Consider the following 21968-nt stretch of genomic DNA (forward strand, 5'->3'; position numbering starts at 1 on the left):
CCTAAAGGTATGCATGTACCTAGGTCAGGTACTTTACGACATTAGGTAATCTTTGGTGCCTTAGACAATGATTACCTTATCTTAGCATTAGGTACGCTGCGATAGGCGATTGAATCCGATTGATCGCCCAGTTCCATCTGAGCATATGGTATTCCGGCACGACTACCACTCCCAAGAGCCTCATCTCTCCGCTCCCAACTTCTGTATTAGGACATCTATCTCCGACTTAGTCTGGTTCAGTTCCATTCAACTGTCCCCGACACCTCGAGAATCTCACCAACAGTCCTATCCCGACCTGGCCTCCGTCGCAGTTTGAGATGCAGTTTTCAATATCGTAGCAACCTCCTCGATCGTGTTGTAATACCCGCGTGCTTGTTCCCCTTCTTGGTCCCCTCTCCCGAAGGGCTCACTTTGGCTCTGGTATGTCTACATGGAGAAAGATGCGAGGTTTCTTTCTGAGTGAGGAAGAGCTGGGTAAGAAGGATGACGATCGCAAGACCTCTAAGAATGGCGCCGGCCTACGACAGTCGACGAATTGGCATCCTACCCGAGTCCCTCCGCGGCGGTCGCTTAAACGCCTAGCGCTCGGGTTTATCGTCGCCCTCCTCATCTACCTCTTCTTTAGAAATATCCCGGTTCTCGGACCTGACCAACGGATGCGCCGCCCTAATTATGCGTCCTCAGACCTTGCTGCGGCCCCGAAATTCACTAAACCCTCTCCCCCCGGCAGAGCTCCGCCATCCAGATATAATGCTCGGCCTGCAACCGCTCCGGAGCAAGCATTCAATGGGCCTGTGAAGTTCCTCGAGTTGGCGGCGACGCTGCATGCTATTGGCGATACCAAAGGGAGCATGCCGATCAATAGGAACATCCTCTTCGCGTCTTCAAGCCTTAAGAGCTCAGCAACGCTGCTACCCATCGCCTGCCAGATGGCAAGTGAATTGAAGAACTACGTACATTTTGCGCTGATGAGTCGGAGCGAGATTAGCATACAGGAGCTACGCAAAGTCAATGGTATCGACCATTCCTGCCCGATCATATTCCACGGTGCGAATGCCATTACGACTCGTTCGAACATGCGTCTTAAACTTTGCTGACTTGTTATTCCAAGATGCCCGTCCTGATCATGTCGCGCTGTCAGCCGATGATCGAATGGAAAATGCCGTCTTTCGCGCATTTCGTGCGTATAATCAACCGCCCTCGCCGTAGTTGCTATTGCTTATCCCATTTTTTCAGATCACATTTACAATTACATGCACCCTCAAGCCACCTTCGTAGACGGATCAAGTGACGAGGAGCCATTCTTTCTGCGAGCCGCCCAACAGCATACTAGCGTTAAGCAGAATACGTTAATCGAGTTGCCACGTAAATCTGCGAAGGGACTTGAATGGCTGTCTAAGTTGGACAGTCAGTCGTTGCATAGTAGGATGGCTCGTCCCCTTAGACCTGCTTAACACTGCTGACGAGAGAGTATAGAATGGAATAAAATCCATATTGATATTCTTATTCACACCGTACCCGGAGCATCGGGGAGCTTGATCAGACTTCTCAGGTCCTTGAGTGAGGCAGACTATACCCCAGGGTCTGTTCCTCATCTCACTATTGAACTTCCTCACCGAGTCGACCCTCCGACTAAATACTTTCTTGAAACCTTCATGTGGCCACCCCCTCAGGTTTATAACCCGACCAATGCTCAGTACCTTTCTCTTCGACGTCGTACCCCATATGAATTGATGAACGAGGAAGAAAGTTCAGCACGCTTTCTTGAATCGTTCTGGCCCACCGTGCCGGAAAATTCACACGTACTAGTGCTCTCTCCACAGGCCGAGTTATCGCCTCAATTCTTCCACTGTAAGCCACGCCTTTTCTCCCACATACGAGCACATCTTTAACAGGCACGTACAGATCTAAAATACTCGTTATTGGAGTATAGGTACTCGGCGATGTCTGCTGCTCGACACTGGGACCGCCAGCTTTTCGGGATCAGCCTCGAGCAACCACTCAAGTTGCTAGATGGGAAGGGCGAATTGAATAAGCCTCCACCTCAGAAAAACACTGGCTGGGGAGACCAAGGTGTCGGTGATGCTCCGAGCTCGTTTCTTTGGCAAGCGCCCACTAGCAACGCAATACTCATTCTTGGAGAGAAGTGGATGGAGCTGCATGACTTTGTATCTCGATCCCTGGAGGTTAAACGAAATTCAGACCCCGCACCGCCACTTTTAACATCCAAGGTCGTAAGCACACAATATCCATCTTGGTTAGAGCATGCCTTGAGACTGGCTCGAGCGCGCGGTTATTGGACATTGTATCCGGGTGACCACACGGCCAGAAATCTGGCCACGGTCCATAACGAGCTACACCGCATGCCCGAGGAATATACCCACCCAGGGAGCCCAACCCCACTCCTAGCCGACGATGCGAGTGATAGGGACATCGAGGAGGCCAGGCAGAAGATACGTTCAGGCCCCGAGGTAGCCCTCGCACCGGTGTCTATGCTCGACAGTCTCACCCACGATGGGAACCTGCGCCCGCTTGGCGACCTACCCGCACTCACATGGGACGGTCTCCCGATAGATTCTGATGAATTGTACTCCCTATCCAGGGAGTATGCGAAGGAGTTCAGAGAGAAGGTTGGTGGCTGCTCTGCGGATTCCACGGACACGCAAAAGCAGATGGAGGATCTATTTTGCGTTGCAAACTGAAAGCAATAGTGTAGGTATAGGGTCTCAACTGGCTTTGGATTCACCGTGCCATGTTTGGGGACGCACACAAGGGTAATATAGGTATATGGACGAGTTGTCAAACGGAATGTGCTCGTCTTGAATTCTAGGATCTGACGAGTTTAAATAGGTAGGTAAGAATGCCGCGTGTAAAGAGGTAGGTAAATATTGGGGTTTGTGTCCGAGACAAGCCTCACCTCGACTCCCTGGGGTATGAGTTCTGATTAATGCCCCGCTTCTACTTTGGCAATTACCAACAGTATCACGCAAGTGCCCACGATGGATAGGGAAATGAGAGACATGATCTTGCAGGTTTGTTAATACGCAGAGCCTATTCCCGTGACAGGCACGCGGCCACTCACCGATTGCGTCCTCCAACCTGTCTGGACTATAGCCACCTTTCTACTATACTTGTCTAAAGTTTCTGCTCGTAGTTATTAGCCAACGTTCTCCAGAAGTAGGAGCGCGCATGCGGGCATTGTTCTGCACATAAGCAGGCTATGGGGAGCGTGCGCACACACGCAAGTAGAGAGAAATATTTCTCGTATACTTATATATGTGTGTATATATATATATATATGTGTGTGTGTGTGTGTGTGAGGAGAGGCAGGTAGGTGATGAGAAGTAAGGGCGTTCCACGCACTGATATAATTGCCGAAGCCGAGGATTAGGCAGGCGAGGGACAAGAGCCAAAAGATTATACCGAGCGGCTGGGCCATCTGTAACTCGAGCTTAGACGGTCGTGTTTTGAGATGGAAGGATAAGACGATGGCAATGGCGACGATGGCCATGTAGACGGACAGGCGCAAGTACGAGAGGAAGGCTTTTTGCAACCCGCCTCGCCACCCGCCACCCCCCGTGAGTGACGGCGCGCGAGTGTGATCGTGTTAGTTAGCGATACGTGCGCCTTGAAATTTTTTTTGGGTCGGTCGGCGAGAGACTCGCTATTCGGTTGGGCACTACGAGGAACGGGAGAGAGAAATGTGCGGGAGAAGGGAGGGGTCACACACTTCGTTCGTTGGCGCAATGATCGCGAGTGTCGCTGGTCTCGTTGTCGACAAGCAGCGGTCCGAAGAACGGCCAAGACCAGAACAGATTGCTACCAGAGCCGCCATAAGCCAAGTCGCGCACTTCGATCGGCCGCCTCAGGTCCGAGAAGGCGGGGGCGCCGCCGCAGCACACTGTCGCGTCAGCTTCGGGATCAGTCTGAGGCGTCGACATTTCTTTCGTTTCTGGACAGGTGGATGGGAGTGCAGGTGAAGAGATCAGGAGCTAGAAAGAGGGAACTATATGCTGTAGAATGCCTAGGCGAGTACCTAGGTACCTACCTATAGGTATACATAAGTATTATTATGGATTGCGTAGGGCACCTAAGATAGCCTATGATTGTGCCATAGAATTAGGCGGGCACTCTACGGATCACACTACATAGGTACCTTTTGCTAGTAGTAGCAGATGAAATGGATGGTGACTAAAATTTTGGTTGATCTCTTGTTCTAAAAGAGGGGGAGGGATGGGTATTTTATTCTAAGAACAGAGAGCCGCGTAGCATTTAGGAACACATACTTACGACTAGGTACCTACAGGTAAGTAACCTGCCTAGATAGAGGTACCTACTTAATGTACTGCGTAGTGCGATGGAAGTTTACTAAGTGCCCGTGTACTTGGAATCGCTTCGATTTGCTGGAGATTTACCCCACGCAGGGTTTGGTAAAGTTTTCTCCGTTACGCTTTTATTATAGGTACTGGGTAAAAGCAGGGGTTATAGCAGGTACCTACCTATCGGGAGGCGGGAAGGGGAGGGACGGGGCGAGCTAAGAGAGCGCAGATTCTAAACTAGTCTAGATCGGTTTTGCTATCGGAGACTCCATACTTACGGTAAAGTCAGACGAACCGATAACTACCTCTAGATGTCCCCCGGATAGGATCAATCATTCCTATCTTGTCATCCACGGAGTCTGAAGAGTGCTGCTAGTCCAATCCAGGTCAGCGGATTGGCGCTCGTCACACATCCCCGCAAAGGCTGCTTGGGAGGAGGTGTGAGATCAGCTGGTAGTACGTGTGTACCTACAGCAAGGACGTGGGGGATAAAAGATGCTACGGCAATGGTCCTTTAGGCATTGTGGGCGGTGGTATAACCACGCTCTATCTGTATTGTGTGTATTGTGCATCGTGTATTGTGGTCGCACTATGAAAACCTAAGCTGAGATGAGGTACTAGGCATCGAAGGTAGTCTCCCTTATGAAAGGCGAGCGGGGGCTTCTGGCAGCGAGCTGCTTTTTCACTCATTTCAAAACGCACATCACCTCACCTGTACGATCACGCCCATCAGGTCTCGCGAGGATCGATACTAGTGACAGACGCTCGCTCGAAAAGAAAACTTGTGGTGCTCAGTAATGCTGTCGTGTCTCAATTTCCGTCGATAGTCTCTGATCGTAGAGGGTCACCCTTGCCCCGTATTGGTCTTAGCTACCAACCTCGCCTGTCTTGACTTACCTGGCCCAGTCCTATAAAGAAGAGCCTGGGGCTAGCCCGAGAGAGTGCCGTCGTCGGAATCGATTTTCAATCCCACCAACATCGACAATGACGAATTCCCAACCGATTCCGGCGAAGAAAATGGGGTCCGAGATGGCCTCGTCCTTCCGGTCCTTGTCTCCAACGGCTCAGGAAATAGTAGCTCGTGACATTGCTCAATGCTCCGATGACGAAACTAGCACGGGCGTGTTTGATGATGGCGACGAAGGATCCGAGTCTGAATCCGAAGGCGGGCCCGTGCTATACACACAGCCGACTGGGGTTGCGTTCGGATACAGGCGCCCGAGTATGTTGTCGGAGCAGGTAGGCGAGCCTGTCCTGACGAGGCTAGAAAGGAAACAGTCTCGCGACGCAGAGCGTAGCCTGCTGAGGGACAACCATCTCCTCCCACCCAAGCACGCCCCGGAGAAGCGGCCAGGGGCTCTCTCGAAGCTCTACAGAACCTTATTCAGCACTAAGGTCCGTAGATTCCCGAGCGGCGAGGAAGTTCCCAGGATCACGGTCGGCTCCTCGGAATCTTCACCTCTGCTGGCGGGGAGCGCCGACCAGCCGAGACCGGGCCACGAGCATCTGAATGAGCAATGGGAGGCGGCCGTGGCCTCTGGTATGATCGAGACGACGTGGCAGAGAGAAGCCAAGACGATAGCAACTTACTCGCGATCGCTGATCTTGACATTCCTGTTACAATACAGCGTCAATATCGCGAGCATTTTCGCGGTGGGGCGGATCGGAAAAGTAGAGCTTGGTGCCGTGAGCCGTGAGTGGGAGCGGCTCGCTCGTTCACTAGTTCCCAACCTGTAGGCGTGTTACTCGACGACTAATCAGGACGCAGTGGCTACCATGTCGGCGAACATTCTCTGCTACGCGCCGATGCAGGGCCTCGCCACCAGTCTGGATACTCTCTGTGCCCAGGCTTACGGTTCGGGGCACAAACACCTGGTGGGACTGCAGCTTCAGCGGATGGTATATTTCTTGTGGACGCTCGTCGCGCCCGTAGCCGTCTTGTTCTTCTTCAGCGAGGATATCCTCCGCCTAATAGTCCCCGACCCGCGGTCTGCCGAGCTGGCTGGCCTCTACCTCCGCATCGTCACTATAGGGGTCCCGGGGTTTGCCGCTTTCGAAGGTGGTAAACGATTCGTCCAGTCGCAGGGTCTATTCGTCGCAACGACTTTCGCGCTGCTAATTGCGGCGCCCACAAATATCCTCGTCAACTGGTTCCTGGTCTGGCACCTCGGGTGGGGTTTCGTCGGTGCCCCTATTGCCGTTGCGATAACCCAGACGCTAGCCCCTCTCGCTCTACTCCTATACGTGGTCTTCATAGACGGGTCGCAGTGCTGGGGAGGTTTTACTCGCCGCGCCCTCGCCAACTGGAGTACGTCTAACCCATCGCCTGGCCTGGCTTCCTCATCGCGGACGGATCACTGACACGCACAAGGCCCCATGGTCCGGCTCGCTCTTCCCGGGATGGTGATGGTGATGGCCGAATGGCTTGCCTTCGAGATACTTACCCTGGTGAGCAGCCAATTCGGTACATCGTACCTGGCAGCGCAGAGCATCTTAGTCACTGTGACATCGACGACTTTTATGATTCCGTTCCCCGTATCTATCGCGGCGTCGACGCGAATCGCTAACCTGATAGGGGCAAGGTTGATCACTGCAGCTAAGACATCAGCTAGAGTTGTAAGTCGGACACTAGACGGGTAAGGATCCGATCGTGAGGGTGCATGGGCTAACAGATGCCAAGGCATTCTGGATAGGGTGCATCATCGGCCTCTTCAACCTCACTGTACTCGCAAGCTTCCGTTACAAACTCCCGCTCCTCTTCACCCAGGACGAGGAGGTAATCTCTATTGTGGCAAATGCCATGCCCTTCGTCGCAGTCATGCAGGTTTTTGACAGTTTAGCCGCGGTTGCCCACGGGTTGCTGCGCGGCATCGGAAAGCAGTCGTTTGGGGGTTACGCAAACTTGTCCATCTACTACCTTATCGCCATGCCGATCTCTTTCGCCACCGCTTTCGCTCTGGATTGGAAGCTCGCCGGTTTGTGGCTGGGGACTATGGTTGGGCTCGCGTTGTAAGTTAACCGGATCACCCGCGGACATGTATCGGACTACGGTTTGCTGATGGCCACCACAGGGTCGCGGCAGTTGAGTATTGGTATACGTACGTGTCAGATTGGGAGCAGTCTGCTCGCGACGCAGAGAGTCGCAATGCTGCCGGCTGATCCGCAACGGCCAACTGTCGCGTAAAGCCTCAGATGGCAGAGCAAGGAGGGTGTGAGAAGAAAGGGGCGGGACGGACCCTCTCGTCGGGTGGCAGGTTGGATTTTGGACACCACACATTTGGTACGCAGGTACCTACCTGTGCCGCCGGCTTCGGGAGGGCAGAGAGGCTGCGCGAACCGATTTGCCTACGGTCTAGGAGGTAGCTGGTATCTAGGTACCTAGGGAGCGTGCTAGGTAGGCGGCTGCTCCGTGCTTTACGTAGGTGATCGATGGCACCGTAGCACTAAGGCACCCGGAGAATCTGAGACGGGAGGGCATGCACAGGCCTAAATGTCACTGAACCCCTCCCGCGGTGGCTGCGATTTAAGACCTACGACGTAGGTAGACGGCGGGATTACTGCTACCACGCGCCGATGTTGCCGGTCGAGGACGTCGTGCCCCCTCTCCCAATGTCCCACGATCCTCTCTCGACCAGTTCAACTGCAAAAACATCACATCACTTCCGTGAATTTTAATGGGATTACTGTTCTCGGCTCCGCTGGACGTGTACTTTAATACCGGTCTTGATAGGGGCGGATCAGTGCACGAATTACCGGAGGCGGAAATGCGATGAGACCTCTGATTTTTAATCAGCGAGCTGCGCCTGGGCGCACACAGCATGCCCAACGCAACCAACGTAATATGTCCCCCATTTGCCTAGAACTTAAATGCTTACGATACATGCCTTGGTATGGATGAGCATGCACGTAACCGCGGGGGTCGTTGGCGCGGAGGGTTCGGACATAGGGCAGGAGATGCCGAGGGTTGGGATGATGTAAGTGACGTACGTAGCGAGTGATTACATGCCACATCAGTGGGGCTGACGATAGTCTTATCGTTGGGGGTTGAGAGGCCGGAGACTAACCTACTTCATCTTACTAATTACCTAGATAACGCCGTACCGTGGGTTTGTCCCCGTACTTGTCACGATGCACCTAATTATAATAATAAAAAGGGGCAATTTAGGGGTTCCTTACCGAATATGTAGGGTAGGCATAGGTACCTATTATAGGTACCATATGGTTAACGGTGGCCCCAATTAATGGTGGCCCCAACAGCCCGCCGGTAGGGAGGATTCAACTAAAGTCGACCAAAGGGCGGAGCTCTTAGGGCTCGGGGTCCAGCAACCGTTCCATCGCGACCTGCACCAATACTTATCCACCCCTACTTATTGGCTTTAGCTCTCCACCTCCCCCTCCCCTACCTACTTCTTGTCAACCGAACCGAAATCAATCTAGATAGCAGAGTCGCACGCAATTGTTACATTATAAAAACAACCTGGAAAAAAGATCGTCGAGGGGAATCAAACAATTAATCGGTTACATTACCTACAATGTCAGCCACCACCACTACCACCGTCACACAAAATGCCCCGTCGGCGGATACTATCCTCCGCTTATTTCCAGACATCGACACCAGCTCGGCGGAGCTAGACGGTCACGATGAGGAGCAGATCCGGCTCATGGACGAGGTATGCATCGTCCTCGACAACAACGACAAGCCCATCGGGACCGCCAGCAAGAAGCTCTGTATGTGATGGTCTGCGAACGAATAACAGTGTAGCTCTTGTCTTAACCGCCAGTGTAGGCCATCTGATGACCAACATCGATAAGGGCTTGCTGCACCGAGCATTCTCCGTCTTCCTCTTCAATGACCAGAACCAATTGCTCCTTCAGCAGCGGGCCTCCGAGAAGATCACCTTTCCGGACATGTGGACGAATACCTGCTGCTCGCACCCCCTGGGCGTTCCCGGCGAGACGGGATCCAACCTGCCGGAGTCGATCGAGGGCGTCAAACGCGCTGCTCAGCGAAAACTCGGACATGAGCTCGGTATCAAGAAGGAGCAGGTCCCGATCGAGAACTTCCACTTCTTGACGCGAATCCATTACAAGGCGCCCAGCGACGGGAAATGGGGCGAGCATGAGAGTAAGTGCACTCCGAGGTCCGAGCGAGCATGAGGATGCCGGAGGAGGCGAAGTCCACTAACGCGCCGAACCAGTCGACTATATTCTGTTTATCAAGGCCAACGTCGACCTTGACGTCAACCCCAACGAGGTGCGAGACGTAAAATACGTCACTCCCGACGGACTGAAGAGCCTGTTTGCGGACCCGAGTCTAGTGTTCACGCCCTGGTTCAAGCTCATATGCCAGTCGATGCTCTTCGAGTGGTGGGAGCACCTAGACTCCGACCTCGAGAAGTACGCCAACGAGCAGGAAATCAGGCGCATGTAAACTGCATTGGATGTAGGATTGGCGCGCGACGAGGGAAGTATGGGAAAAAAGAGCAAGGCAGGATTTCCCCTCTTTCCGCGCCCTGCCTCCTCCAGCACACGCAAACGGTTCCCTGTCGGTCCGGGGAGGTCGCTCAAAGTTGGTTAGGCATGGGCAAGTCTTGGCTGGGAGGTGCATGTCTCACCGATCTTTACTTATTCTTCCCTATCGGAGTGCCGGACAGCGCATTTCGTTACACACATAGATATCCCCCGAGATGGTCTAACCCGGGACGGGGATTGTTTCGTTTGGACAAGGACGGACTTGTTAACATGTACGACGCGGTATCACATCTATACCATCAAATCCCACATTTATTCGGCCCTTGGCTTGTCTCGCCCCTACTCCTCCGCACCGAGTCCCTTGCACGGCTAAATCGAGGTTAAGCAGCTATAAGTAGGTAATAGGTAAAACATGGCTACCGCTCGGTAGACCGAGAACAGGCAACCAGCGCCGGGCAGTCTATTCGGGACAACTTCACCACCAGGCATTCACGTCCGGCCTCGGGTGCACACACCACACAATGGGACACACGGCCTGGTCGGGCGAATGCTTGCCAGACAGTACGCTTGGCCAGGCTGCGTCTAGCGCAGGTGGAAGTGAGCACTACCCCAGGGAAAACGCCGGGTCTCGGATCTGATAGCTCTTTTGGGGCAATCGGACGCCGAATTTGTACGTCAGGTGATATTGCAACCGGCTGTCTGCAGCCAGCTCTTGGACGATGAGGGTGGGACCGGCTTCTCGGCGGCGCGGTGGCTAGGACGAGGGATTATTCAGTTATCCCCAACGTAGCGCCGCGATATGCCGAGACACCCTGGCTCGCCTGTCTCCCTGCTATCCGCCCAATAGCGACGGCGCGGCACCCACTCACTCACCACCTACTCACACATACCTACACACACCGTGGCGAGCCTGAACTCCTTACACCAGCACTTCGCGTCCTCGGTGATACCGGTGGCAATGCGTAGCCCAACCACCATCCATCCCTGACGTCCGCTCCGCGCACGAGACTGGTGTACATCGTATGCACGCGAGCCCGGTAGGTAGACAACCCAACGTCCCGGTTCCAACTCACTGTGACCACAAGGCCAGCACAGCACCCAGACGGCCGCTGCCGCCGTCCGCCGCGCAGCGGACGAGCCAATGGAGCAAGCAGATATGCGATCCGTCTCTCCCGCTGCGTGCTGCAGTATTATGCCGGTCCCGCAAGGGATCGATAGTGTCATCCAGCGTCACGTACCCTGTCCCCGGGTTGCCGCTTAGTGGCTGGGTTGGGCCACCCTTTGCTTCTGCGGCTCTCTCCAGCTTTTAGTATCTACGATTCGGGCTCTCACTGCGTCTCATCCCGCGCAATCGCCCTTGGCTTTCCTCCTCACTGCACCCAGCCATTTATATACACTGTGCTTCGCACGCCACGCTTGCCGCTCTTTAAAGTGCTTCCCCGCTCGCTTCCCAGATCTCGGAATCGACTCCTCTTCCTCCTCCTCCTTTCCATCAACCCCAAACCAGAAATCGACACAACTCGCTCGCACCTAGTCGCCTTCGAGGTAGAATAGACACAAGCCACGCTGATCGGTCTTGCTATAGCGTACAATCCCTCCACCTCGGGATTCGTAACTTACAAGAACGCTCTGCTCCTTGTTGCTAACTCTCATCTCATCGTCGCTCCGTCTAAATCGGTTTCGCCCACTGCACTTGTCGAGCTCCGTCGCTTTGCCTCGCCATCGCTCCGCCTGTGTCGTCGCATCCCACAAACCGCGCCTCACTGCATCATAGTTTCTCCAGACGACAACCCGTCAATCCAACATTGATGTCTGTTGACCTTCGCACAAGTCTCAACTGCCTAGCCCATCCCGCGAGATTTATGCCTATCTCCAGAACTCAGTTATCCAGAGTTCACACAGGTGATAGTATACAGAATATAGCGAATAGTAATAATTGAAGTGCGTGCCCGCCCCTCCCGCCACCCCCCTCCCACCTGAGATCCCTCCCCGTCTGCTATACACACCCCGGTAGACATGCATGGATTCCGTTGGCTAACAACGCCGTTCCGTTGCCACCTCATGCAGTTGGCCCGAAAGGTTTGAGTAGAAAGCTATCCAACATGGAGCACGTAAGCAGCAACAACAGTGTTTCTCTTGTTGAGTTGAAGAAGCGTTCTCTCATCCCCGAGAAATGGGAGGCTCAAGTCCGTGCTATAGGGATATCGGAGTACAAGGAAGCGGCGCTGTCTCTGGCGCAGGCCTTTGCTACTGATGAACTAGCACAGTACCTCCTCGACACGGACGACATGGGCACCTACGACGAAGAAACCAAGTGGAGGCTGCACGTCGACATATTCAGCTACATCGTGGCCGCTCATTGCTACAAGGGTGTCGTGACGGCCATCGGGCCGGATTACGAAGCCGTGGCGCTCTGGTGAGTTGTCCTCCCCGTCCCACGATCCGCGACCCTTCCTTTCCCTCTCTTCTCGGGGAAGCAAAAGGCAGATAATCACAGAGTAACCTAGGCCACGTAGGTATATTACCACAATTGCACTTAATGGTCTGCGTGGTCTGGGTGCTTTACTAAGTTGCCCGCGTAACCCAATACATCTCTCACCCCACTCGGTACCGCCTTCGAGGGGTTGGCTTATTTACGGAAGTAAATGGATACTCGAGACACAAATCGACTAACACGTGCGTCTCCTCGCGAGGCGTGGAATAGGATGCCGCCTGGCAAGGATATGGACGACTGGCCGACCATCATCCGCAGCGGTATGTGGAGACTCTACTACCAACTGTCGGCTGAGGGCCGGAAGCGCTACTATCGCGAGCTGCTACCGGTGTTGCACGACACCAAGCATGAGGTTATGGGAGACAGGAATGACGACTGCTACTACCTGGTGTACTTAGGCACCAAGCCAAGCGGCCAGCGCAGGGGCTACGCGAGGAAACTCATCGAGGGGATGGCTGCTAGGGTACGTATCGCCTTGCTTCACACCGTCTCGCACAGGCTTAGCTAAATTACCATTTTCCAGGCGGACGCCGAGGGCCGAGCCATGTACCTCGAGTCGAGCTCGCTAACGAACAACGCGTACTACAAGAAGTTCGGGTTCGAAGCGAAGAAGGACATCTACCTCGGCGCCGACAGCAAGTCGCCTGTCCGCTTGACCATCATGGTGCGCGAGCCCCAGAAGCTGTCCAAGAACTCAATCCCGATCAAGCTGAATTCCGCCACCGCCACAACCACCGGTTTCAAGAAGATGTGAACGAATTAACATCAAATGTGGGCGGCGACAGGAAGGGTCGGGTCCGGTCTGAGGGTGAGTTCGAGTTCGGCGGTGCAACGTGATGTCGATATTGTCGTTGATGATAATGGTGACAAAAAACCGTTACTACTGATGATGATGATGATGATGAAATAGGGAGGGGGAGAGAGGCGGCGTGGCTGCTACCTGCACGATACAACATCTGGTTGGATTCGGTGGGCTTTCTCGGGTTTTGGTTGTCGTTCTGTTTATCGTTCCTTAGTGAAGGACCACTTTCTGAGGTCGTTCTGCTACCTTTCTTACGCTCCTTTTGCCGAATGGCGATAAGCTCGTCGGCGAGGACCCGTCGGTCATTAACCTGGTTAATCCGACGGGAACTTACCGGGGGGTTCTGCTGGCTATGGATGGATCAACTGTAGCCGGCAGGCCCTTTGAGTTCTCTCGTCGCCTCAGATTTACACAAGTTATATTACGCCCTCATTTCTCTAAGAAGGAAAGGCCGAAAACCATCGTGGCTTAAATCGCTCGCTTCATGTATCATTTCCGAAGTCGGCCGTTTCGTGTACCTCGGTAGATAGCCTCAATCCATTCATATCTGCGCATCGATGATGCTTATTTTCGCGTGTGCTCATCCTGTAACTCCCAGCCCATTCCTGCCCGTAGTTTACCGTTGTGCCATAACGCCAGGCCATGTAATAGGGTACGTATGCGCATTAACGTGCGTGTCCACACGTAGGTGCGCCGGAGGTACATGTACGCGGTGCGGAATGTTACAGACATACCACGCCACATGCAGCAATGAAGTGTCCCAGTCGTCGAACATATTCTTCTCTCTCATCGACGGAGGGAGACCAACCAAAGACAGAGCGTGGACATTAAAACATCTGTAGGACAGCAAATGTCTCGTCATCCAAGGTGGTGTAGATGGAGCCACCATCGAGCAACTCGGTCGCTGCCGTCATGACGTCTTGGACCGGCATGCCTATGTCCCGGGCTATGATGTGCATGTTGACGCCTTGTTCGCTGTTGTGGGCGTTGAGGTACTCGTACACTTTCTTTGCCTTGGGCGACGCATTCCGCAGTCGCATGGCGTCAGCATTCTCGCCGCCCCCGTACCCATCGTTGACGAACATGCCGTCGTCGCCGCCGGCGCCGGCTCCCGCGCCAGGAGCGCCGCCTCGGGTGAAGAACAGGTGCACGTAGGTGGCTTCGAGCAGGTGGTAGTTGACCTCGTTGAAGTCGGTGACGGGCTTGATGATGTGGGCGCCGACGTGGCGCTTGTTGCCGAAGCTCTTGAGGCGGCCCCAGACGCGGACGTACTGCTCCTCGCGGAAGGCGGAGTCGTTGGTCTCGTCCTGCTTGTCCGGGTCGAGCCACTGCTTGACCTCGACGATGCCGGTGCCGTCGTCGAGCCGGTACGTTATGTTGGTGGTCTGGGGGCTGATCTGGCGCACCATGCCCACGAAGGTGACCTGCGTGACGTCGACGCCGTCTATGCGGAAGGGCCCGTCGCTGCCGAACGCCTGCTCCGCGTCGATTATCTGCTTCACCGTCACCGGCCGCAGCGACTCGTCGTTGACGGGCTTGGCCGCTTGGCTGCTGCTGCCGCCGCCGCCCTGCGAACCGGGGAAGTACCCGCCACCAGTGTCATATCCACCGTACGCTGTTGATGCCGACGCGGTTAGCTAGCGATTAAATACGTAGGTGCAGGCACACGCCGAGGATTCTCTTACAGGCCATAATTGCGGTGGAAGAGAAAAACAAACTTGGGGACGTTATGCGAGGTGTGTGTTGTTTAGGAGATGGGGTGAGCAGGTAGATAGGTGGAAGACGCGTTAAGAGGGGAGTTGTGGCTTGACGCGACTGGGTCGCGGGTCTCTTTTTCCGAACGGACTGGGGTTATTTCTTAATGGGCGACGCCTCAGGGTAACAATAGTTGCACTCGCTGGGTAACCGATTGTTACGCGCCATTATCTCGCCTTCTTATCCTCCCACTTTATTATCACCCTATAGTAGTACCTATCGATAGCCGAAGAGCGGCCGAAAAGTGAGGTGTGGAGTCCTCGGCTTTGTGCCGGGTCGATAAGATAACGCGGTCCAGAGTCCTGGGATAATGGCAAGATGCCTCGGCAAGTGAGGGGGGTCGGGGAGGGCTTCCGGCCATGCTGATGGTACTCATACATTAGAAGGTAGGTATTTTCCATTACAACGTGTAGGTATATTTACTGATTGGCGTGCTGGCACCCCCTGGACCCTCGAAAAATACATCCCCGCCACCCATCTTCACGGCCTTTTCCCTCTCTTTTTTTGGCCTTTACACGGTCTCTTCGGGTCAAACGTCCAGAACCTACTAGAAAGGCCTTTTCTGGAGTTACCTAGGCAATACCTATAGGTACCTCATATACCTCCTACGATCTCTACTCAGGATGCATATTACCTAGAAGGTATGGGTACATATTGTATCCCATTCCTCTCATATATTAGGTTAGGTACCTAGGTACATGTGGGCGTTTATTCCGTCTCGTGGATCCCATGTGCACATGATGCACGTGCATGTATATACCTATCGTCCACTCTGACATCAACACCCACCCATCTATGTCTCTATCCATCCTTCTATCCGTCCAGAAACATCCGGTCTATTCATTCCTCATCCCCCAAGTCTCTCCTCCCTCTTGGTCTGAATCGAAGTCGTTCTGGTTAATCTTGCAAGTCTCTCTTAGCTAAATTAACTACGTACCCCTTACTGTCTCCCCTACTCGTGCCGTCTTGTTGATTTGTTACGCGCACAAACACAAGGGGGGGAGGAAGCCGGCAAGATGGCGCAGTCTACCGTCGTGCCCGTGATTCCCTTAGACAAGAAGCAGGTCCTCTTCCCCGGTTCCGTCATCAGAATTCCCGTGTCTGCGAACCGTTCCGATATACCCGCTCTGATCTCCAACGTATACACCCGCGCTTCGAGAGCGTCGAAACGGGTCGACCAGATCTCCGTCATTTGTGTGCCTCTCAGCTCGCCTCTCCTCAGCCGCCGTGGCCAGTTGATTCTAGAACGCGATCCTAACCGCCACGATGGGACTACCAACCCAAATAAGAATAGCATCAAAGGGGACCAGCTGTACGCCTACGGAGCTTCAGCCAAAATCAATGCCATCCAGGGCCAGAATGGTGTCGAGTTTAATCTCCTTGTGCAGGGTATCTCCCGCGTTTCTATTGAGAAGGTCACCCAAGAGCGTCCCTACTTCGAGGCCAAGGTTTCTTCGCACGTCGATCATGTCGGACCCCGAGAACTTCAGAGCACCGCATACCAAGAGCTCTTCGGCACGTTGCAGCGGCTCTCGCGCGAATTGGTGTCCTACCTCCGCGTGTCGGCATTCTTACTATCAAGGAACGGCCCCGGGCTAAGCCCGCTCCTATCTCGGAGGCTCGAACAGTTCATCGCTGGGAAATCTCCCAACGAGGGAGGCTCGTTGGCTGATTTCATGATGAATGTCCTCGAAACTACTTACGAGGAAAAGCTCCAAGTGCTCGCTGCGATTGATGTTGCAGATCGCATGCAGACAGTCGTTGGCTTGCTTGAACGACAAGTGGACGAGCTAAAAGGGAATATCAAAGTAACCACCGTCACAAGCACCACCATTCCTATCCGTATCGACCCAGAGGATATGGAGAAAATGAACATCATGCGAAACACCAAACGGCCAATGGTAGACCCTAGAAAGCCCTCAGCCGGTTTCGGTTTCGGTACTGGGTCACCGTTCAATATATTCGGCGGCGGGCAGGGCGAGCAGGATGCGGACGATCTGCAAGATCTCGAGAAAAAGATCGAGGCTGCTAAGCTCCCGCCGGAAGCCGCCAGAGTAGTGGAGCGAGAGTTAAAACGCTTAAAGCACATGATGCCGGCCCAAGCCGAATATCAGGTCGTCAGGACATATCTCGAAACACTAGCCGAGATACCGTGGTCTGTTGCCACGGACGACCCAGTTGGGATCGGCACATTGGAAAACGCAAGAAAGCAGCTCGATGACGACCACTACGGGATCGAGAAGGTGAAGAAGCGCCTCCTCTCCTACCTCACCATCGTCAGGTTGATGCAGACGGCGAACGAGGCAGTAGATCGGCAAGTAAGGCAAGCGGAACAAGAGGCAGCCGACTTAGAGTCAAGTAAGGACGGCACAAAACAGGACTCGGCTGCCGATGCCGAGTTGGAAGAGAAGTTGAAGGCAGCCGGCGTCAGGGTGCAGGCATTGAAGAGTAAGCGACGGGTAGAGAAAGCCCCGATCCTGCTCTTGGTTGGCCCTCCCGGCGTAGGTAAGACTAGCATAGCGAGATCCATTGCCACCGCACTTGGCCGCAAGTTCCACCGCATCTCACTTGGAGGCGTGAGAGACGAAGCTGAGATACGGGGACACCGGAGGACGTATGTTGCTGCCATGCCTGGGCTGATCATACAAGGCTTGAGGAAAGTAGGTGTGACGAATCCCGTCTTCCTGTTGGACGAGATAGACAAGCTGGGCATGTCCAATCATAACGGCGACCCTTCCGCTGCTATGCTCGAGGTGCTGGACCCTGAGCAGAACCACGCATTTCACGACCATTACGTCAACACCCCCGTCGACCTCAGCAAAGTCCTTTTCATCGCCACAGCAAATACCCTCGATACGATCCCGGGCCCGTTGCTAGATCGCATGGAAGTTTTGGAGTTTTCCGGCTACACCACACTCGAGAAGCGACACATCGCGCTGCAACACCTAGTGCCTAAGCAAATCAGAATCAATGGCCTTGGGGAGGATCAGGTTCGATTCAACGAGGAGGTGATATCAAAAATCATCGAGTCGTACACCCGCGAGTCGGGGGTTCGTAATCTCGAGCGAGAGATTGGCGCTGTCTGCCGAGCGAAGGCCGTCGAGTTCGTCGAAGCCAACGACCGCGGCCATCCGGAGACATATCGGGCAGACCTTGCCGTTGACGATCTCGTTTCCATCCTAGGCATTGAGAAATTCGAGGACGAGATCGCGGAGAAAACGAGCCAGCCGGGTATAGTGACTGGGCTCGTCGCATATAGCTCCGGCGGCAACGGGGGCATTCTCTTCATCGAAGTTCTAGATATGCCTGGCGACGGCAGCGTCGAGCTTACGGGAAATCTAGGGGATGTTCTCAAGGAAAGCGTGAAGGTCGCCAGGAGCTGGGTGCGTAATCATGCGTACGAGCTAGGGTTGACACAGGATCCTACGGAGAATATCATGAAGAAGCGTAGCCTACATGTCCATTGTCCGTCGGGGGCGGTCCCAAAAGACGGCCCGTCGAGCGGTATGGCCCAGGCGATTGCCCTCATATCACTACTTTCCGGGCGGCCTGTACCCCCGACGATGGCTATGACTGTGAGTCACAGCGCAAGCAATCCGGCTTTTATCGGCAGCACACTAACACCCAGGGTAGGGGGAATTCCAACTCTCCGGCCACGTAAAGAGGGTTGGCGGGATCAAGGAGAAATTGATCGGAGCATATCGAGCCGGCGTCAAGACAGTCCTCCTGCCAGCGCAGAATGAGAAGGATGCGAGAGAGGTACCGTCAGAAGTGAAGAAGGGATTAGAAATTATCTACGTCAGGTATGGATTTTGCTTCCCCCCTTCCCCCGCCACCTTCCAACGATTCGGATCTGGCTAATCATGATATTCGAAATGTCTCATCAGCCACATCTGGGAAGCTATCCGTCATGTCTGGCCGGATGTTCAGTGGCCGCAAGAGAGTACCTTCCCACCGATTCAGCCCCGTCTATAATCGTCCGCCCTCTGGGCACGTTTTCCTAGTTTGTTTAGCGTGCATGGAGATTTGGCGTTGGATGGGCATACTTTCGAGCCAAAGAGGGACAGCACCACAGCCAGTATCAATAACTATCCCAGTCGCGCGTATCTATCTATATACCTATATATATGTGTGTGTGTGGGTGTGTGTGGGTGTGGGTGTGGGTGTTGGGAAGGGGAGGGTCTTCCGGTTCTTCAAGATACGACTAATAAATAAATACAAGCTGCAGAGTTGCAAAGTTCCACGACGCTGGGACCGTCCCCCTTCATTAAAGGCAGATTGCTCCTCGGTGTGGATTCTCGTACTATTTATCACTTTGCCACGATCGTACCCAGCTGGACGCTGGCACATCTGACGCTATTTTGCGATAGACAATTAGGTACAACTGACACCGCAAAACGTTTCCTGCCGTCCTCCACCGCAAACTGCCCTCTTCCCCTCCCCTCCTCTTCCCCCAGGGCCCCAGATCGTTGTACAATCTCGCACGGCATAGCCCCTTGGCTGGAAGAAGCGAGCACGTCGCTTGCTACAAACATTCTCGACGTCCTGTACCCCATGGCTGGTGTCCATTGGGCTATATGTCCGTGTGAGACAAGATACTCGGTGCTACCATATCGTCCACCCAGAAACTTAGCCTCGTCAGCGTTCACTCCAGTCTCTGCTTCCATGGGCATGGTCCTGGCACCACTGCGACGTGGCGCACCGCGGAGGTGGTAAGTCGGATACTTGCAGGCCTCTCGCAAAACAGGGAAAGTCAGGGAAGGTGTAGGTATATATATGTCGCCCCCGTCGGAAGATAAACGCGGAGGCGGACTGGCAGACGCTCGACCAGACGGACCTCTCGGTAAGACTTGCATGTCTCGAGGTGGCTCTCTCGTGTGGCCCTGGGACAAGAAATGAGCTACCGCACGACGTCCGGTCGAGTCATACCTGCAATCTCGCCAGCCCAAACCTTCTGCCCTGGCGGAGGCTTGGGCATTTGTACGATCCAAATAAACGGTGACAAAGAGAGGCCATGCCGCAAGGCACCGAAATCCTTCTTCGGTATGCGTCGCTACAGACGACAGGACAGCCAGCGAAGAACGACTTTGTCACCGAGGCTAGGATCACATGTAGACGCATTCGCTGTCCGAGGATTGTCATGACACGTCAGGTCTCGCCCCGAGACAACTCGCCTAGGTCTTTTCTCCTACCGGCAAATCACAAGGAGAACCAAGAGAGGAGCAGAAAATTTCCGACCCCAGGCAAGCAAGCTCCCGTCCACTTGCCTGTCCCGTACTTCTCGAACCCGCGTCGTTGGTGCGCGCCCGCGTACAAGCTGACAGGCTTCCAACGGCCGTAAAGGGGGGAGACAATGAGGACAGCGACAAGGGCCGAGGCCCACGAAGCAGCAGAACCCTGGGCGGCAGGGCATATTACGTATGTACATGCATAGGTTCGCAGCCCGATGGCCACTAGCGATGTAGGCGCCTTTGTAGAGTCGGATAGAAGAAAGGCATATACTGACTGCTTACGCGCCGAGATGATGGTACTCGGCAAGATCAGGGATCGAATGCCAACGCCACCCTCTATTGAAAAGAAGAAAAGAAAGGGGAGGGGATGGGGAAGGGGGGCGGAAAGGAACGAAACAGAAAACCCGGCGGGAAAATGATTTTTTTTTCGATCGTCGAACTACGCCCATGTCCGTGTAGTATGGGGCCCGGGGAAGTTCATCCCCAGTCCCATCACGAACACAAACAGAGCTCTCTGCCCCGAAGAGGCTAGCTGAGTATACAATGTCATACCGGCTAAGTCGAACACTGACGCGCGATCCGTAATAATGTGCGTGTGTACATACGTTAGGGTACGCATGTGTGATCTACTGTGCATGCGTGTATGTACGTGTGTTGCAAATCTATGTGTGTACGCCCACGGCGGTCCGTTTCAGGTTGAAATCGAGAGGAGAACAGGACTTTGTTAAATCAATCCCTTTCCCTAGTGCCAGGGGCTAGGGACGGTTGTTCATCCGGCCTGAGCTTACCTTATGTATCTAGGTAGGAGGGGGTTCCGGATGTGGTGTTGACTCTCTCTGTCCCTCTCTCCTAATCGCCTCTCTCCGCTTTCTTGGCTCTGCCGCGCCTGCGTCCCCAGGGCGTAGGAATGCGGAAAGAGAGGGAAGATGTGTGCATAGTAAGGGGGGGCCGAAGACGCCGGTGATCCATCTTAGCGATTGCAATTAACACGCTCCGTACGTGTTGCTAAAATCTCCTATGCCCGTTTCCCCCGAGGTGTGCCGTCCCGCCGTCCCGATATCTCACCCTCTCACATTCTCGCATCATCTCTCCCTATTTATCTGTCTCTGTCTCGCCCCCTTACACGGCCACACCGTGAGACAAAAAAGGTTTGCCTCACCCTTGTTCTCCGATCGTCAGGTCCGCTCCCTACTAGGACTCTGGCCCAGAAGGCAAAACCCGGGACTAGAAGTCGCAAAGCTGGAGGCTGGCGGGCGCTTGCAGGCCCTGGGACCTCCCAGTCCATTGCCCTCTGCCCAACTCGTTCACCCACCTATTCATCTACCCAGCCGGTCAGAGGAGCTCTGTCGATCTACCACTAGTTTTTGGCGACTGTTGCTTGCTTGTTTTACCCGCCCGCTCGATACCGGTGCTTTGGGTCTTGGGTTGGCTCCACCGACAGCCGGTGAGAGGCTCCATCGTATTGCTGCGCGATCGATACAGGTGTTTCTAAGCGCCCGGTACAAAAGAGAGGGTGAGATAATACTCGAACATCATTCATCTGACATAGTTTGCCACTCTGTTGTGGATAGGCAGGAGGTCTTCAGTATCAGGAGTGGGAAACTTTCGAAGGCCCGCGCCCACATCCGCCAACCTTGACGAGAATATAAATAATTAACATCTTTTTTATGTTCCCCTTTCCTCACCACCTAATAAAATGTGGGTTCCCGGAGGCCCTCGTACGTCATAAGCATGTAATAATCGAGCGTATACATGCATATGTGTGTATTGGTATCTCCGGAATTCTACGAGGTTAACAGCAACCACAATAACCTGGGTTAGTAGCTGAGGTGCCAGTAAGTGGGTTGTGCCGGTGAGGCTTGCTACAGCTGTCTCTCTGGATATCAAGACTACAT

General features: G+C 54.1%; 7 protein-coding genes across 7 annotated transcripts; 5 read left to right on the forward strand and 2 right to left on the reverse strand.

The window, feature by feature from the left end:
• Nucleotides 1-24: 24 nt before the first annotated feature.
• On the forward strand, nt 25-3075 carry GGS23DRAFT_32064 (uncharacterized protein). The gene is made up of 5 exons (XM_051512882.1): nt 25-1047; nt 1112-1180; nt 1237-1422; nt 1477-1851; nt 1906-3075. The coding sequence occupies exons 1-5, from the start codon at nt 423-425 to the stop codon at nt 2700-2702; spliced, it is 2052 nt and encodes a 683-aa protein (XP_051377181.1). The 5' UTR covers nt 25-422; the 3' UTR covers nt 2703-3075.
• Nucleotides 2945-3941, reverse strand: GGS23DRAFT_592247 (uncharacterized protein; the record flags this gene model as incomplete). The annotated part of the gene is made up of 4 exons (XM_051517856.1): nt 2945-3025; nt 3083-3144; nt 3364-3543; nt 3731-3941. 4 exons carry the CDS (start codon nt 3939-3941, stop codon nt 2945-2947), a joined length of 534 nt encoding a protein of 177 aa, XP_051377182.1.
• Nucleotides 3942-4602: 661 nt separating this feature from the next.
• On the forward strand, nt 4603-8160 carry GGS23DRAFT_545712 (multidrug and toxin extrusion protein). The gene is made up of 5 exons (XM_051514995.1): nt 4603-6012; nt 6088-6627; nt 6691-6935; nt 7000-7328; nt 7391-8160. Exons 1-5 carry the CDS (start codon nt 5304-5306, stop codon nt 7476-7478), a joined length of 1911 nt encoding a protein of 636 aa, XP_051377183.1. The 5' UTR covers nt 4603-5303; the 3' UTR covers nt 7479-8160.
• A 691-nt stretch (nt 8161-8851) lies between these two features.
• GGS23DRAFT_602251 (NUDIX hydrolase domain-like protein) lies at nt 8852-9750 on the forward strand (the record flags this gene model as incomplete). Its single annotated transcript, XM_051519304.1, has 3 exons — nt 8852-9047; nt 9106-9444; nt 9518-9750. The coding sequence occupies 3 exons, from the start codon at nt 8852-8854 to the stop codon at nt 9748-9750; spliced, it is 768 nt and encodes a 255-aa protein (XP_051377184.1).
• Nucleotides 9751-11893: 2143 nt separating this feature from the next.
• GGS23DRAFT_592250 (uncharacterized protein) lies at nt 11894-13039 on the forward strand (the record flags this gene model as incomplete). The annotated part of the gene is made up of 3 exons (XM_051517857.1): nt 11894-12207; nt 12496-12748; nt 12809-13039. 3 exons carry the CDS (start codon nt 11894-11896, stop codon nt 13037-13039), a joined length of 798 nt encoding a protein of 265 aa, XP_051377185.1.
• A 608-nt stretch (nt 13040-13647) lies between these two features.
• Nucleotides 13648-14980, reverse strand: GGS23DRAFT_545727 (replication protein A, subunit RPA32). The gene is made up of 2 exons (XM_051514996.1): nt 14773-14980; nt 13648-14702 (listed from the first exon to the last, which is right to left on the reverse strand). The coding sequence occupies exons 1-2, from the start codon at nt 14777-14779 to the stop codon at nt 13915-13917; spliced, it is 795 nt and encodes a 264-aa protein (XP_051377186.1). The 5' UTR covers nt 14780-14980; the 3' UTR covers nt 13648-13914.
• Nucleotides 14981-15187: 207 nt separating this feature from the next.
• Nucleotides 15188-19064, forward strand: GGS23DRAFT_545728 (Lon protease-like protein 2, peroxisomal). The gene is made up of 4 exons (XM_051514997.1): nt 15188-15227; nt 15279-18417; nt 18476-18645; nt 18730-19064. Exons 2-4 carry the CDS (start codon nt 15859-15861, stop codon nt 18815-18817), a joined length of 2817 nt encoding a protein of 938 aa, XP_051377187.1. The 5' UTR covers nt 15188-15227; nt 15279-15858; the 3' UTR covers nt 18818-19064.
• Nucleotides 19065-21968: the final 2904 nt, after the last annotated feature.

This window comes from Durotheca rogersii (genome assembly GCF_024521655.1).
Source record: "Durotheca rogersii strain YMJ 92031201 chromosome Unknown GGS23scaffold_1, whole genome shotgun sequence".
Classification (NCBI taxonomy): Eukaryota; Fungi; Ascomycota; class Sordariomycetes; order Xylariales; family Xylariaceae; genus Durotheca; species Durotheca rogersii.